The 18,833-nt window shown below is 24.0% G+C and overlaps 2 protein-coding genes across 2 annotated transcripts; both read right to left on the bottom strand.

Moving 5' to 3' along the window:
* Positions 1-888: 888 nt before the first annotated feature.
* Positions 889-5,443, bottom strand: LOC114122893 (methanethiol oxidase). The gene is made up of 11 exons (XM_027985682.2): positions 5,192-5,443; positions 4,909-5,081; positions 4,650-4,832; positions 4,398-4,557; positions 4,126-4,266; positions 3,871-4,036; positions 3,426-3,523; positions 3,164-3,351; positions 2,959-3,104; positions 1,912-2,034; positions 889-1,428 (listed from the first exon to the last, which is right to left on the bottom strand). Exons 1-11 carry the CDS (start codon positions 5,196-5,198, stop codon positions 1,380-1,382), a joined length of 1,434 nt encoding a protein of 477 aa, XP_027841483.2. The 5' UTR covers positions 5,199-5,443; the 3' UTR covers positions 889-1,379.
* A 2,696-nt stretch (positions 5,444-8,139) lies between these two features.
* On the bottom strand, positions 8,140-16,234 carry LOC114122898 (beta-alanine transporter). The gene is made up of 10 exons (XM_027985687.2): positions 16,005-16,234; positions 15,824-15,932; positions 10,230-10,333; positions 9,978-10,132; positions 9,744-9,912; positions 9,446-9,572; positions 9,253-9,371; positions 8,957-9,171; positions 8,696-8,874; positions 8,140-8,623 (listed from the first exon to the last, which is right to left on the bottom strand). Exons 1-10 carry the CDS (start codon positions 16,163-16,165, stop codon positions 8,489-8,491), a joined length of 1,473 nt encoding a protein of 490 aa, XP_027841488.1. The 5' UTR covers positions 16,166-16,234; the 3' UTR covers positions 8,140-8,488.
* Positions 16,235-18,833: the final 2,599 nt, after the last annotated feature.

Here is an 18,833-nt window from a genome sequence, read left to right as displayed (position 1 = left end):
ATCGCTTTTTTCACCACCCACTGAAAAATATATCCTAGGCAGACAAATTATCTCCGTTCAGAATCGTTTTTCCTATACAGAGATAAGACTTATTATTGCATTCAAATTTAACAAACCCATTACTAGTGACCTACTCAATATTCCAATTACGAGGTCCAATCAATAGCTACTGTACAGCATAGCGTTACCCACTTGAACACCCTTTTTAATTTTAATAATATATAATAAAATGTATCTATTTAAAATAATTTAAAATAAATCACTAAAAGAGGACGCTATACCCGCACATGTGTTGTCTCTGTCTTATACACGCATAACATAGTAGGTAGGTAATTGTTTTGCGCGGGACGACTTTACTCCCTCAATATTTATATCAAAATTATGAATCACATTGCCCATTGGGAAGAACTTTACCTGTGTCGTAGCGTTTTAATTTTTTTTGATAACATAAATACAATTAAATTTACCGATTTGAGAACTTTAGGTTTTTTTTATTTAATTATTAAAAATTATTGATTAGGTACTTATATATATACATTTATAAAAGGAATATTAAAATATATCACTACTGTTATTGGTATCTGAAGTACCTACTAGACTAGTTCCATAACAATTATAGTTCCAAATTTATTTGATAGCCAATATTTATACCAAAGTGAATATGTTTATACCTATAAATTAAATTCACCAATTGTTTATAAAGAATAACAGTTAGGTAACAATGGTCAATGACTTATGTTAAATTTTACTATTTTTAATATTTTTCTTTTGTTTCATTTCATAAGATATCTAATTATTATTAATTAATAATTTCTAATTATTACTATTTACTACTAATATAACTATCTAAACTATGTAATATAATATTTAAAAATAAAATATGGAAAATGCTGTAAACAGATTATATTGTGATTAAACTAGTAATAATTATAAACTATACTATAAAAAAATAAAATATAAGCAAACTATTATTCATTCACATAATATAAGTATATAATATTGTAATAATATTAATAGCATTAAAACATAAAATGCACTAAATGTTTGATTTAACATAGTTGGGTATATGTTATAGTTATGACTTATGAATTATAATTTTAACCCCTCATTTTTATAAAAAATATCATAAAAAATAATAAAAAAATCTATAATAACTAACTTTACTTACTACTTCTACAACTTATGATTCTATTATATGATAGTTACTATTAAAAAGTTGTTAGGGGTTTATTTTTGAAATAAATTAATAATTTACTGCAATACCTATTACATATTTTGTGTTATTCTAACTATAGTAGATACAAATTGCATATCCTTCAATTACCAAAATAAAATTAATGCTAATGTATTAGGCATTTTACTTATTAATATATTAGTTTCTAATCTTCAGCTAACCAAATGTCTGAAGTACAATCACCTCCTGGATACCTATAATAGTAAATAACATATATTAGGTATTACCACATAATTTTACAAAATGTTATTAAATATGCATTAAACTATGGTTTAATAGACAATAGTTAAAGTAATGCAATACCTACTATTGCTTTTTATTTTTTTTTTCAACAGGTTTATTTAATATTAATTATTTATTCTTTTAAAAAGAATTTACAGTCAATATGAATCTACAAAATAGAGTTAATATTATATAATATTATAGAAAGTTAAAAATGCAAGAATGACTTTTTTTGTTTAATTAAAACTTATGTTTTTTTTTTTTTTAAACCATTACATTACCTAAAGAATTACTATTCTACCACGCATCACTATTTTGATATTCCTCTTTTGTCTATATTTTATTAGCCTGGCATAAAATTTACAAATGTACCTACTGATCAATATAAAGTGACTATAAAAGAATATCTATTTGATTTATTTATTATTATTATTGTTCAATGACACAATATTTACCTTGTTTCGTGTGCCATGATAGGACCATCTGGTTCTTTCCCAAAATCTACCAAAAAGTCCTGGTCCAAAGATAAACCTCCATTAATAGTATCCACATCGAGTTTAACTAACGTAGATCCATGTCTGTAATTTTTTAATTTTAATGGTTTAAATATTAAGTTTATTAAATCTATAAATCATAAGATTATTCTACATTTCCCAATGATTTATAAAGAAGTAGGACAAAGTTTATCTAGATCAATTGTATTTTTTATAACATAAAATTAAAATAATAAATTAATGTAAATAGTATTATAATAATAATAATAATAATAAATATTTATATGAATATAATTTTAGATAGATTACTTGTATAGTTATATATGGATATTTTTGTTGTATGTGGTCTATCATTAATTTTTCATCTACCACGAATATACCAAGTCATTCTCAAATTTTAATTTAATTATTCAGTCCGAGGAAAATACTTTTATACGTTTTTAAAGGAAAATTGACTTATTCAAATTGATTCTCATATTTTTAGTAAAACAATTGGTGGAAAATGATAAAGACGACTCATTTGAATGTTTTCTAAGATACATAGAAAAATATTAAATAAAAATAAAAAAAATATATAAAAAAAATAAAAATATAAAATTTTTTTTTATAAAAATATAAAATCATATTGTAATACATAATAAATATTTTCTGATAATTATTTTTATAGATATTATAGATATTCTATATATCTATAGTCTATACATAATGATATTTTAATTAAATATAAAAACAAATGGTAGACCGCATACGACAAGAATAATTATACCTATATGATACTCATATAATGTATTATATATTGAGGTAATAAATTAATTATATTACAGTAAAATGTTAAAATTACATCATTATAAGTAGCTAATCACTTAACGATAAATGATAATAATGTTATAAATTTATAATTAATACTAAATTATGTAGATTAACTCCTACTTCTTCAAAATGATAGGGATATTGTATAAGACATTTAGACATATTGTCATTTTACTAAAAAAATTATAATAAACTAACTTCACAGCTTCTGGATAGAACTGTTTATCCCATGGTGTAAATAAAGAAGTAGTTACATATAGCCTTTTTCCATCTAAGCTTAACTGAAGCATTTGAGGTGAACCAAACAACCGTCTTTCTTTGATATACACAGGCTCTGGTTGTTCCTTTAAATTAACCAACTCAGTTACTTATTATGTTCTTGGTATATTTCAAAAATATATACTTTAAGCTCAGAGTCTTTTACAACAGTTAATAATCCATCTTTCAACAATAATCCACCTAAAAAAATTTGGCCAACTAGTTTTGGTTTACTTGTATTTGTTATATCATATTGCCTGACATCTCCATGCAACCAATTAGAAAAATATAGATATTTATCATCCAAAGATATCAAAATATCTGTGATCATTCCTAAAACAATAAACTAATAATTTAAATTTTATTTGAATATAATGGTATAATTAAAAAAAAAAAAAAAAAACTACCCGAAATTTCTTTTAATCCATTAGAATCTTTTACGGTTTTTTTAGGTACTGATATCACTTTTTCAGAATCCCAAGTACCATCATCAGTACGGAAAAATCTGTAGACACATTTAATTTATATAATTGTACTATTTATGTAAAATTATCAAAACTTTTAAAATAATGAATAATTTAAGCTATCTCAATAATTTAATAATAACATTTAATGGATTTTATCTCCCAATATGCGAATGAACTAAACTTTACTGTAATAATAATGAAAATATTGGGTGCAATTTCAAAACTTTTTAATAAATAGTTATTAAAATAAAAACACAATTATCTGAATAAAAAAAAAAATAAATTTACAAATTAAAGATTTTATTATAGAAACTCATATTTACAGTTAGGTAGTTCACATAACAGTAGTATACTGCATAATGGGATATAATCCATTTAATAATACCTAAAAACATTGCTATTTACTGCACAGCCAACAAATCCTTCAGAAGCTTTAGGATTGTGCAAGAATCTTATTTCTAAAGGAGCTATGCCGTCTGTACCCAAATCAATAGTTTGCAATAATGTTCTTTCAGACCAAGAATAAAAATTTAAAGACCGTCCATATTTTTCTATTTTATAAACATATTAAAATTAAAAATTATAAATTATAAATTATGTGTTAAATAAATAAAAAACCAGATCTAAACATTGTAAATACCAATATTATTAATATGATCAGGATGAAAACCGGTTTTGAAATCTTTAGGTGTCCCCCATTCAGATGATACTAAAACATTCCAATATGGCTGATACCAAAAATCATATCCAAATTTTGCCGGGTTGCCTTTTGTCCATGTTTCTACGGTTAATACAAGTAAATAATTTATCTATAGTTTATACATACACAAATGTTTGGCATATTTCTGATTTATAATACATAGACTATATATATCAATATTTTATACTCAATTTTATTGACACTTAATTTACCTTTGACTATTCCTTCCTCAGCATCTATCAATAAAAAGTCACCTTTCCCATTACCTTCAGCATCACCCATTGTTGAAATCATAACATTACCATTAGGTAAACAATGAGTTGTATGTAAAGCCGATACATTTAAAGCATGGACTTCACTGGGTTCAATAGTCTATAAATGCAATGTAAATAAATTATTAGCTTATAGTCATTTAAATATGATATTAATTCATAATATTGTTAAAATGTAAATATGCTTATTACTTTATGCAACTTAGGAGCTTTTTCATTTGTCACATCCAAAACATAAATTCGATCAGATCCTAAAGAAGGTAAAATTACTTTATTTCTGCTTTTTGTACAATCATCATAACAACTACTACAAGTGTTCCATCCAAAATGATGTAGTTCATCACCAAAATTTTCAAAACTTGTTCTAAAGATAACCTGTTAATAACAAAATTTAGGAAATTATAAATAATACTTATTTAACATTAGGAAGCAACACAAAATATATTATTACTTGAGAATATGTAGGGCTATTTGGGTTTACATCAACAGTAGCCAAATAATCAGATTTTTTTTTTGTTGATGCATTTGGTTGAATACATATAGTGTACAAAATAGTTTCTCGTTTTCCATTAATAAATGCATCTAGGGGACTTTTGTATCCAGGTCCACATTGTTTTTTACAATCTAAGTATAGAATTTGACATATAAAATTAGTTTTTTATAAGTACTGTATCAAATATTATTATTGCTTATTTATTTTAATATTCATATTATAAATAAATTAAAATACTTACTTGCCATTGTAGTTGTTTAACTGATGCAAGAGGTGTTTATACAAAAATAAAAATGTATTAATCAGTGTTTCTGACAAGAAATAAATTATGCTAATTTTAATATTATTGTTATCAAATAGATAGGTACCTATTTATTATAGATAATTACTAAATACCTAGATAAAAAGAAAATAAATATATATTGTATTGGATTGTAAAATAATGAATCCTATAATGTAATGCAACTGCGCCTTCAACCAATAAAGTCATCAGTTTATCACTTCATCGAAAATAAAAAGTAAAAGTAAATAACGGTTTAATAAATAAATATCTATCATTAAATATGAGTAGCTGGCAGCTGCCTATTTGCTAGATAGTATAATATTATCTATAGAGTTAAGTACATTATAATAATTAAAAACAATACCTATATATAATAAAGATAAGTAATATTAACCTATGCCCAAAAAGATTGCATAATATATTCTGAAAATAAAATATCCAATTATTTATTAATTTAACAGTAGGTATAATATTATGTGTATTAATTTAATATAGATATGTATTTATCCTACATTTCTTCTACAACTTGTTCTACCGTGCGGTATAGAGTGCACCACATCATTGAGATGAACATTATTGCAATAGCGCAAGATACCAGGATGTACCTATTAGATTTAAATTCATCAATAAATCATAGTATGCCGGTAAAAAACATTTCTGAGAGAAGATGGGCTGTCATGACAACGGTATTGTCCATAAGTCCAGTATCTCAGTGAAAAATCAATAAATTTAAATATTTTAAATGCAAACTTTTTTACGATAAAAGTATGGAAAGATTCGATTTTTTTTTCAAAATCAAAACTTTAAAAAAAACGTATCACGTATGCAATTAATTTTTTTAAATTTTAAAGATTTTTTATCCCCTAAAAGTTCAAAAAATAATTAGATAATTATAGATTACCATAAAAATCAACGTTTCAATAATCGAGATTGATTAAATTATGCAATTCTTGTTTTGCTAAGTAACATAATTATTATCCTTAGAAATTCTAAACAATAATTTGCTCTAACTTGGTTGATTTTTATTCAATATTAATATATATTTCTTTAGAATTGGTTTAAAAAATGGCGAGATAGGTATCTTGAAAATGTAGAAAACTTAATTCCATAAATTTTTTTTAAATCTTACGTCATTCAAGAATTTCTGTATGTATTACTGTAAAATACCACATTTAAATGTATTGATTTTTCACTGAGATACTAAGAATGATACTGGGCTTTTGAGACACGCTTATATACTTTCTTGTTACTACGGTATTTTTATTATTCATGATAATTCACCAAACATGCTCATCTCTATTTTTCTTTTAATACCTAATGAATTTATTTAAAAATTAATGTTTAGAAACTTTAAATACATTTACGATATACTCATGAGTGATATTTTAAAATACCTAGATACTTGAATTTTTTAATTACTACATTACCACCTATTTATGGCTACTTAAGAAGTACTTTGTAGAGACACAAACTTCTATTTTTCATGTAACTATGTAAGAAATAATATTTTCTATAAATCTTAGATCATATACAATTGTATATGATCTAAGTTATAAATTAGTGAATCATTTAAAGATATAAAGAACATTTTGATGCACCTAATTTAGAACTCAAAAGGGTAAATTTTCCTAGTTTTTAATATGTTTTATAGCAAAGATAAAAGTCCTTAAACATTTTTTTAGAATATTATAAAATCGATATAATGATAAATCTATAGTATTTATTGTATGTTAACCATATCAAGTATTTTTTATCAAACTATAAATAGGTACAGATAACTAATTAATATAAATTACTATAATTGTTAAATCATCTGCGGGTCTTCCATATCTTCCGAACCCATTATCATTATACCTTAATACACAAAGTTTAATAACTCGAAAATTACTCGTACGAATTTTGATCCCTGATCCTTGCAAATTTTCAGAAAAATTGTTTTTTATACCTTTTTATTATATTTTCAATTAATTATTTTAATCACAAATAAAAATATAATAATAATTTTTACTTATGTGATCCAAAATGTACTACCTATATTACTTGGATATCGAAGCATATTTAATGCTAGGTTAGGTTAGGTTAAGTGGTTTCAGACTTACAAAAATATATTATTACAGAAATTAATTTATGTAAAAATTTACGTAAAAAGCGCTGTAGTGTGTACAGTGTACTTTGTAATTACTTTTTATAATCTTATTTACCTAATACCTAATTATTAGTGTATTGTATCTTTTTTTGAAACATATTCATCATTAAATTGTTCAGAATTAGGACTTTAGGAACTTATTCTATTAGAAATAATTATAATATATTTATGAATAGTAGAATAAATAATAAAAGAACTTGAGTATCCATCTAGGACCTAGGTAGTAGGTAGTTCTATATAACCTTACCCCAGGTTAAGTTAGGTTGAACCTCATTGATCATACCTATTAAGAAAGCTAATTAATGATCTTATCTCAATTTCTCTTCTTATAATTTTGATAACTATTAATTTAGTAGTTATATTAATACAAAATTGTAAACATTTCTCCTAGTCTTAATATTTTTATATCAATATAAAAAAAAATCTCCACACCCCCTTGCTATACATATAGTAATTACTAATTAGTAGCTACCATTTAGGCTGTTCGTGTCCATCTATTAATTCATATATTTCTTTAACATTTATTATGAAATATACAATCTGTAAACAGCAATTACAATAAGCAGGTAAATACGAGCATGAGAAATATATTATATAGAATATGAACACTTGAGAATGGTCCATAAAATATGGCCACTTCTGGTATATACATATAATATAAAATGTTCAAAATTAAATCTCAAGGGGGTTAGGTTAGGTATATAATCACCACTGCTTGCAGTGAGTATAATGTACTGGGATTATATCGATCACACAGGTATATTCAAAATAAACTTGAAGATGTTGTATCAATTTTTCAAAAACAAATGTTGGTAGTTTACTTACATATAAGATTATAGGAATTTTATTTAATACAAATCTACTTAATTTGCATGCAAATTATTATTAATAGCTAGTCATTACCTATACTGACTATGGAAAGGTGGATAGCCCATGACCGCGGTTAATATTATATTTATATTTTACAATATAAGTATAAAAGTGCCTTTTTTTATATAATATAAAATAAAATAAATCTTTCTACAACTGTAAATTAAGCACGCCAAGTAAATAATTGAAAATTTACATATTATTATTTTCATAAATACATGTAAATGTGACTTTGTTTATCACTTGTACTCTTCTCCATCATCTAATGTCTGTGGCAAATGACAATTTTTCGTTTCTGGCAAAAGAAGTGTTACAAAAGCACCAATTATTTGCAAGACGCCCATTACAATTAGTGATAATTGAGATCCCATTCCCTAATTAACACAATATTTATAAAAATGTAATAATTCATTTATCGTATAATACTTTTATAAATAAATTATTACCACATAATTAATGACAGGAAGGCCCACAGGTCCGATCATACCAGCTACTGAACTAACGCTTATGCCTAAACCTCTAACTACAGTTGGATATAATTCTGGAGCAAATAAAGAAAGAATAACATAAGACGACGAAATTCCCATTTTTCCGATACAAAACATTATCAAAGTCCATTGATCATCTAAAAAAATTACATTTAAATAAAAAATTCTAAAATCATTCAGGTAAATTATAGTATAACAATAATAGGCTTATTTACAAACCTAGAATGGGAAAAGTAGCAATTAAACAAGCACACCCTCCAATCAACATACTGATATGCAGTAAACTTTTTCTGCCAAATTTTTCCATTGCTGGCCATAATACTATGTATGTAGGTAATTCAACAGCTCCAGCCAAAAAAAAGTTTAAATGTTCATCAGAACTTAGAGCTGGTGCATAATAAGAAAGTCCAACATAAACAGTAGTGTTAACAAACCTTAATAGAAGAAAATTTATAGAGTTAATTACATTTACACTATAAAAATTATAGGGATCTAATAATATCAAATAAAAATACCATATAAAAGTTATTGCTATTGTTTTGAAACGTAAATTCGGTGTCTTGAATAAGTGAAAAATGTTATACTTTTTGATAGTTTTACTTTTTTGATTTTTAAATTCTTCTTCATACTTAATCTTATTGTAATAAAATTTTAAAAACATACACATGTTATGTTTATTTTTAAAAATATTGAATATTTTGAATATACCTTCAATTGGTCCATATAATCCAAAGAAATATCTTTTCCATTTACTTTCGCCATTTTTAATAAAATTGTTTTGGCTTTTTCAAACTTTCCACATGCCAAAAGCCATCTTGGAGATTCAGGGAAACTCCTATTATTTTTCAAAAACTAAATTAATATACATAGGTTTAAATGTTTAAATTTTAAAATTTTAAATATGTATATTATATATTATAATATTATATTGACGTGCAATTGTAAATTTATTAAACATTTATACTTTAAAATTAAAATTAAAATTAAATTTTGTATTTTTACTTACCACCAGTAAAGAAAATAAACAGTAAATGGTAAAGATGTTGCTAAAGCAAGTTGACGCCAATCACGAAAAGCATACAAGACTAATGATAAAATAACCATCCCGACAGAATGAGCTATATTAGTAAGTAGAATACATGTAGTTCGATGAGCTGGGCCAACAAATTCTATAGCTATATTTAAATAATTATATCATGTAAAATATTTTGACAATTATAAAATTTTGTATTTGTCTTACGGAGCACATTAGGAGTTGCTAAAATTGCTGGTACTGTAAATCCTACTCCGATTCTGAAGATAAGCCACATCCAAAAATCCTTGGCAAATGCAGTAGCTATACCAAATATACATTCAATAAATAGATAAATGAAAAACGCTGGTCGTCTTCCTAGTCTAAACATAAAAAAAAAATACATAATTTAAAATTGGAGAGAAAAAAGACTAAATCACATAATACCTATAAGTACGCAAATAAAATAAATTTACTAACCCATCTTGAATAAATCCAAATAGTAACATACCAAATAAACCACTAAGACCAAATATAGTTAAAGCAAAAGTTGGATAAAATTGTTTTGAACATACCAAATCCCACTAAAAAATAATAATTCAATCAACCAGGTAAGTACATCGTAAAATTGGGACAAAAATATTGTTTGTTTTTTACACTTTTAAGTTTAAATACGTGTTAATATATAACATATTATTAATGTACACACTCAATCGTCTCAACCGTTATTTTTATTAAAGTATATGTATTAATGTGTTACATCCCGCAAATGGGTATAAGCGAATTGCGTTCCAAAAGATCAGGGATGCAATTCATGTATTTTAATCAGTGGTTCTTAAACGAATAATTATTAAATAATAAATTTATTTTATAATTTATCGTTTCTTTAATGAATAATAAATAATTTATATCAAAAATATGTATACGTTAAATTTATTCAAATGTCAAAAAGATCGATAATATAGTAAAGTTAGGTAATAAATAAATATATATAATAATAATATCAATCAAAATGTCAGTCAGAAATAAGATTTATACTTCTATGATAAACATTTTACGAAATTTAACCTTATTATTTTATTTTTTATCGGATTTTCAAAAATACAATTTTTTTTTTAACGAAATAATTCTTAAATTAATGTACATTACACAGTCAGTTTGAATTATTTTTACATCTATATGGTAACACAAAATTTAATCAATTTGTAGATAGGTAGTGTAGTATGGAGGACGAGTTATTAATCGTGATGACGATAAAGACAACTCTCTTATTATTGCTTATAAACTTGAAATCCGAAAAAAAACCATTCGTTATTGTTATTTATAAATTATAATATTACTTAATATATGTTGTTGAAAAATATGAAATATGATAAAGTAATTTTTTAGTTCATAACGACCTAATGCTAACTATTACATCTTACAGTCTCATTTAAATCTACAATCTGAATGGTATAAAAAATGGTCCTTAAAAGTAAATCAGTACATACGACTTATACCCTTAAACACGGTCACTGCCTAATTGTTTCAATCAATAACATATCTATTCCACCCTTGGCATTCCTTAATGCTGTTAAATATTTAGATTTAATTCTTAACCAAAGATTAACCTGGAACAAACATATAAAATCAAAAGATTGACCCTTTACGCTCGATCCAGATCACCAAAAACGTACACAATACTGTGAATAATTGTTGACATATTAAGGGATTCTTTTAATAATTGATAAATATATCTATAGTGTTCCCAAAAAAGCTAAACGTTTGAAAAATTAACGAATAATAAATTATAACATAACAATAGGAATTTAATAAAGTTACATGAAATTAATATTTAAAAACAAATAATTGTATATTGTATGTAAGTACATAATGATTCATTTTAAATAAAAAATACATTTTAGGTATGATATTATTTAGATATACCAACTCACAACCACCCAACTAAGAAATGTTATACATTGTTTAATGTAATGAAAAGTATAAATTACTTATTAACAGTATTAACCTATTGTTGGTAGTAATTTAAATCATCCTTCCACTATGAAATTTTCTGATCAATATTAATATAAATCTTAAAATTAAAAAAATATTTTCCGATCTTGCAGTGGTTGCAAAAGAAACAATACTTAACCAATGGGTATTGAACAGTTTTTTAAAGAATAGTATTGAACAAAAGACTCACGTAAAATCTTAGCACTCCCTACATTTTATTTTTACATATAGTACCTACTTACAGTGCCAATGTAGTTTATGAATAAATGTTATACAAACTTACTGATACATATATTGTTGCAGCTAGCTTGAAGCAGAATTATATTACATAAAAGCTTATTTCAGCAGCGATAGATTGTTAGAATAACAACGACAATTACACTATTATATTATACAAATGCAACGTAATATTACTTTTGTGATCGTACAATAATTGAACAATGGTACTTTGACTATTTAGTAACTATTTATTTTGTGATGAAGGTAGGTACAATAAGTCGATTTAGATTTTAGAAGGTAGTATACAAGTATATTACCTATCTATGTAGTAGGTGCTTTTTATTGGCTAATAAAGGTCCATGCAATATGTTCTCCCATATCTGAGATGATACGTTATTAATATCGGTGTAATACTGTAATATGACTAATATGATTGCACACTGTTTACCTTTATACCTTAAAAAACAACACGATTGCACAATGATTACCTTTTTGTATTTGAAAAACATAAAACGATTATCAAATATTTTATATTGTAGGTTAAAATTATTAAAGTTTAAGAAATTTACCTATGGTACAGTTACCTATATGTATTACCTATATTCCTACCACATTGAAATAATTTTAAAATGCAAAAAATAATTATAGTACCCTATTATTAGGGCTGGGATTACGATGCACTTTGCATTTTTTTCTGAAGCTTCCTGTATGATGCTCGTATGGTTAGTTGTTACAAATATATTTTAGGTATTTTTAAATTAGAATAAGAAATTTTATTTTGCATTTTTTGATAATTTTTGATTTTATAAGGTCATTTTTTAGTGCATTTTAGAGATTTTTAAGTAATTTTTGGTGATTTTGAATTTAAAATTGTAAAATATTTATATGCTAACAATAGATGAAAACCCAAATTACCTATTAATTATCTACAGTTTTTAATAAATTAAATTTATATTATATAAATTATATATACTCTTAACCAGCGTAGCGAAAAATGTTTTACCATACAATTTCTATTTGAAAACCTGAAGCACGCTCTCATGATTCAGTATAACAATTAACAATAATTTTTTTTTTTATTAATATATGAAATAAAATATCTATGTACCTACTTGTAAAGTAATTTTATTAAATTTAAAGCTATTTAAAATAAATGTTAAAGACGTTTTTTAATGCATTTTTTGTTTTTTAAGTAATTTTTTCATATTTTTTTTAAAGGCATTTTTCGCGATTTTTAAGGACATTAAAATCCCATTCCTAGTAATTATACTATAATTTAATATAGATAAACACAAATTCAACAGTATTATACTAACAGTTTAATATTTCAATACAATATGTATAATAAAAAAGTATAAAATATACACATATGTAACTAATATAATATTTCATATCCCAACAACTTATTATTAGTATTATTAATAAATATAAGTGTGAATAATTCGTTATATATAATAATATCATTTACAATTTAGGGTTGCTAAGATTGGAGCTAAAATACAGAGGCCTGTTGGAATGATTTTGTGATTTTCAAAATTTTGATATAGGTAGGTACACTGGAACGTTGTATTCGCACGTCAATTATCCACAATACATATAGGTACTTTCAATTTTTTTCTGAGGGAGTACACAGTTAATATATAATTAATATTAACTATGATAACTATATACCTATGTCCTATTGCCTTAATCACACATTATATTTAGTCGTAGCTTGGAAACCGTCGTCTATCGTCGGAATACACAGAATACCAATTTCTATACTATTATTACTATAGAGCTGTGAATTTAATGCACTAAAAAAAACCTTAAAAAATGCAATAAGATATGCACTTACAATAAATTTTAGTTTAATTTTATATTGATATTGATATTATAGGATATTATACATTAGTACCTATAGGTTACTACATTACATTTTACATGCATAAAAATGTGTTTATTTAATAAAAAAAAAAAAAATGATAATAAAAATGTTGATTAAATTTGAATTTCACGTGAAACATTTTTAAAATTTTTAAAATTGTGTAAAAAAAGGTTTTCTAAGATGTAAATTGGTGGAATTTAATTAAAAATACCGGAAAATGAACTAAAAAGAGAAAATGAAAGTATGACCTAAAAATGCAAAATAAAAGTTTCATAAATGGATTCGTTGTTACATAATTCAAAATACGAGTACCTATGTACTTTTTTTAGTAAAATTGAATAAAACATTTAAATTCATGAGGCCATGTCCCGATTAGAGTGGATAATCGATATTTCGCATCAAGTACTCACTACTCAGTAGCATGTAGGTACTCAGTACCTAAGTAGGTACTTATTTTATATTAAATAATATTTTATGACATAACTATAACAATATAGGTATCAATTATTATTATCAATTTGATATTTTAATCTGTGGCTTTTACCATTGATTACCTACAAATTATCGTGTATAATTGTATTAAAGTATTATTTTGTAGGACACCTACGCTTATAAATTATGTGTATAATAATTAAATTTAAATACCTATTTTCTATACTAGATTTGATTAGTACTGTATAATACACTAAATGTTATATACCCAACTCGTTCTAATCTGGATCTGAATCTTGTAATGAAAAAGACATAATTATTATCTTAAAATATTTATTACCCAGGATACTTTAATAACTTATATACATTTTATTATTGGGCATTTTGTGGCTTACAAAACTATTTAATATGGGTATATGAAAAAGGACCCCAGAAGTCGACGTTGAAGGCCTGAGAATAGTATTGTAAATTTGGCTCTTTAAAATCAAGAATAAAAAAAAAAAGTTGTATGTTGCTTTTTCAAATATATAAAAGTAAAAAATAGGTACGTAATGGTGTTGTGTTTTTTTGCAGGCGTAAAGGTAAAAGTGCAAAATTGTGGTATGTATGCATCGTAATCATCCTATTGAGTATTGATAAATCATATTATTTACTGTAGGTATTGATATTTTGCAAAAAATACAGATTTAAAATAAAAACAATGATAAGAGTTTATACAGACTCAATAAACACAACAGATAGACGATAGCAACGAATCAAAAATAAACATACATAATACATAGGTAGGTACTACATTATTACATAATTTACAGACATAAGACATGTATTTATAAAATAAAATGTATTATTATATTATTATTATTATACATGTGGGAGGAAGACGGAAGTACCTATATTGTTTGTCAAAGTTTTAAACTATTCGCTTTTTAATTAATCTTGTATAAGTAAATATTATAAATACAATAATGATTGTTACTGTTGTGGTATATTTATCTTTCAATTATTGTATTAAAAAAGTAATAATCAAATCTCAAAAGGTTTTAAAACGTTTTGTAGTTTTGTTTATATATAAACAGAGGGGTCTTTTAATTAGGAAGTACTATTCAAAAAAAATTTAATGCGCATCAATGATTAATAAAGTGGAATTTTAAAATATGTATATCAATGTACTACCTATGTTTTAACTAAGTGAAAAATATTTTAAAATTAAGAAAAATAAAATTTATAAATTTCAGGTTCACATTTCCTAGAAATTATTTGAATAAATATAAAATTAACAAAACATTTAAACGTACTATTGTATATACATATATATATATATATATATATATATTTATATAAGTCACTACGTGACTTACCTACAACTTACTACTAATATACTAATACTATACTAAATTAAGCACTTCATAAATCAGAAAATAAGTAAAATTGCAATAGCCAAAACCCTTAATTACCTATAGATAATAAATGTACAGTTTAAGAACGTTCAATTAAAAATATTTTTAAATAACTAACGTCTAACAATTTGTAATTCAATTAAAATGTAATTGTTTAAATTTACTTCAGTCACAATTGTAGATAGATATCGACTGTGATCATAATCCCAGAATTTGCATGTGTTATTCATTGAATCCAAACATTGATTAATTTTAGATGTAGAATTGATATAACTAAAAGTAAAAGAAACAATTTTATGAAATAAATAATTAATTAATATAATATTAAACACATTTTATACTTACTATTCATCTTTACACCAATGTTCAGGAGTGGAAGCCATAAATAGTTGATTATAAGCATGAAATCCACATGGCAAAACACATGGTAAAACGACTAACCAGATTAATTGTTTTTGGTATAAGCCATATTCACCAAAATCTATTAACATTTTATCAAAATCCATTTTTAAACAGTTTAAAAAATGAACGAAAAGATGTACCTATGGCCAATGCTCTAATGAAAATGCTTATATACACATTGTCGTGGTGCAAGTTAATTTAGCTCCCTCTTTTTTCTGCTTTTATAAAGCAATTAGGTACAAAGCATATGCAAATAGAATTTTTTTTTGCAGGTAGCATATTATCTTATTACTGGATAGAATATGTATTCGTTTTAGATTCCAAGGGGAGCGATGAATATGTAGCGATTTTACAATATGTCTTTTTTTGTTCTATATAAAAAGTATTTTGATTTTCAACTTAAATATTTATTCTGGTAAAATAGTGTTGCTAGTTGGTAGTTTAGTGGTGGAGAGGGTTATTATTTATTTCATAGTTAGAAATTCAGAAGCAAATAATAACTGTAAATACTTGAATATTTTAGCAAATATTCATAATATGTGCATTTAGAAATCGTGGTATAATTTCAAAATTTTTTTATTCTTTTTGAGGTATTTATAGACATAATTAACATTTTCAATTTTTTTCTATATAATCAAAAAAAATTTTACCCCGTCAAAAAACTTAAAGGGTCTTCAATAATTGTTATTTTAGCTACCTATTTAAAAATATTAATAAGTAATACATAAACCCAATTTTATTTTCATAAGTATTGAGAGTGCACATTTTAACAAAATTTGTTCAATTTTTTTATAGAAGACTTATTTTAATACAAGGTTTTTTATAACTATTAGCTACTTCATACTTGAATCAAAAACTGTTTAAACATACATTTTTTATTAACATCTTTATAGTATTTAAGACAATTTTAAGTATACATTTTGAACTAAGAATATACATAAAAAATAACAATTTCAATTATTATGTTGTAATTCAAAATATTTTTCATAAGAATTTGAAACTTGTAAATACCTATATTATTACTTTTTATACAAAAAATGTCATTATAAAATTTTTAAAATATTTAGAATAATATTATATATCATGAGAAAATTCTAAAGAACTACGGTAAGTATTGATTCAAAAGTTAATTACAATAAATAAATACTACTATTATATTTTGTAATACAAATTAATAATTAGGGTTCGAGACTTATAGCATTTGGTCATGTATCCATCATAGGTGATGTAAAACATAGCAGTGATATACAAATACGTTTTATAGTACGGATAATTCAAATATGAAATTTTATTTTGCATACTTTGGGGTTTCTGCATATTTTATAGGTTTTTGTTTATTTAACGATTTTTAACGATTGATGGATAATATTATTGGTCAAAATGTATTAATTAAAATGTTGAACGATTAATTACAAAAATTTGTTTTGAGTGTAGTAATACACTCTATACTCAATAAATCGAAAACCATGATGTATAATAGTTATATTTTGTAAAGATTTTATTTTTATTATTTTTATTAATTAATAATCATAAATAAACTACAATGTTTTTATATTTTTATGAAACGAATCCTTTTTTTAATGACTTTTTAAGTATTTTTTTTTCATTGTTAGAGCATATTCTTTCATTTTTAGTGCATATTTTTAGGTTTATCGGTTTTTAATGCTTTAAGTCCCGAACCCCGATAATAATTAAATATTAAATATTAATTGTATAAAATATATGATGTTTTAGGCAAAAGCTAATTTGATTATCATATACTGCTATTATATTTATTGAATAGTTAAACAATTTGTTATAAATATATTATAAAAATTATAGTAATATAGTTGATATATTGTCTTTCGGTACTTTTCTTTTATTATATCCAATAATTTATAACTGAATTCAAATTGAATACATACATAAAGTAAGCAAATTGGATACCTACTTTCCCATTTTTTTAAAATATCAAGTCCATGTTTTGGGGATTAGGTTGGTAGGTACTCTTTTCTTTTTTGTAACACTTAAAATTAATATATTTTTTTACCTAGTAGCACTATTTTAAATGACTCCTCTTCTTGCATACTTTATTCATATGAATATATTTTTGACTTACCTTGTATCTTTTATTTTATTGCACTACTCTGCAGGTTGTAGGCCATACAACTTACTTAAGTTACCTATTTTAAAATGCTTAATGTTTTCTTCTAACATCCACTTTATTTTACACACTAAATGTGAATCTGCTACTTAACTTGTTATCATTTTTATACTGGAAATTGGATTTATTTACAAACACAACACACTGTTAATATTATTTTGTAATTATTGTTGAGCAATTAGTTGTATATTTTCTTTTTTATAAAAATAAGTGTATTATATTTACTTAATAATTTTATAAATGTATCATTAGTTTCACAATTATGATTCAAGTGCGTTTTTTTTCGATAAAACGTTCTCGAGTAAATAATTCTGAAATTTAATACTTGATAGTAGTTTTTTAATAATAGTTTTTCTTACGCCAATTAGAAGTATGATGATCACCATTTCTTTTTATTAAGAGTTTAAACTTTTATTACATTTTTGAAATCACAAAAACATGTAAGTATATAGTATATAGCTATAGGATTATTTTGTAATAAAAATTCATTAAATGTTGAATTTTAACACTTAGGTATATGATATTATTATTTACTATTAAACTATATTTGTTATAACCAGTAGAAATTTGAATTTCTTTCCTACAAATATTTGTAATTAAAAATGAGATTTTTCAAAAAATATTTTTCT

Source organism: Aphis gossypii, chromosome 1, assembly GCF_020184175.1.
Source record: "Aphis gossypii isolate Hap1 chromosome 1, ASM2018417v2, whole genome shotgun sequence".
Lineage (NCBI taxonomy): Eukaryota > Metazoa > Arthropoda > Insecta > Hemiptera > Aphididae > Aphis > Aphis gossypii.
This window is presented reverse-complemented; position numbering and strand designations above follow the sequence as displayed.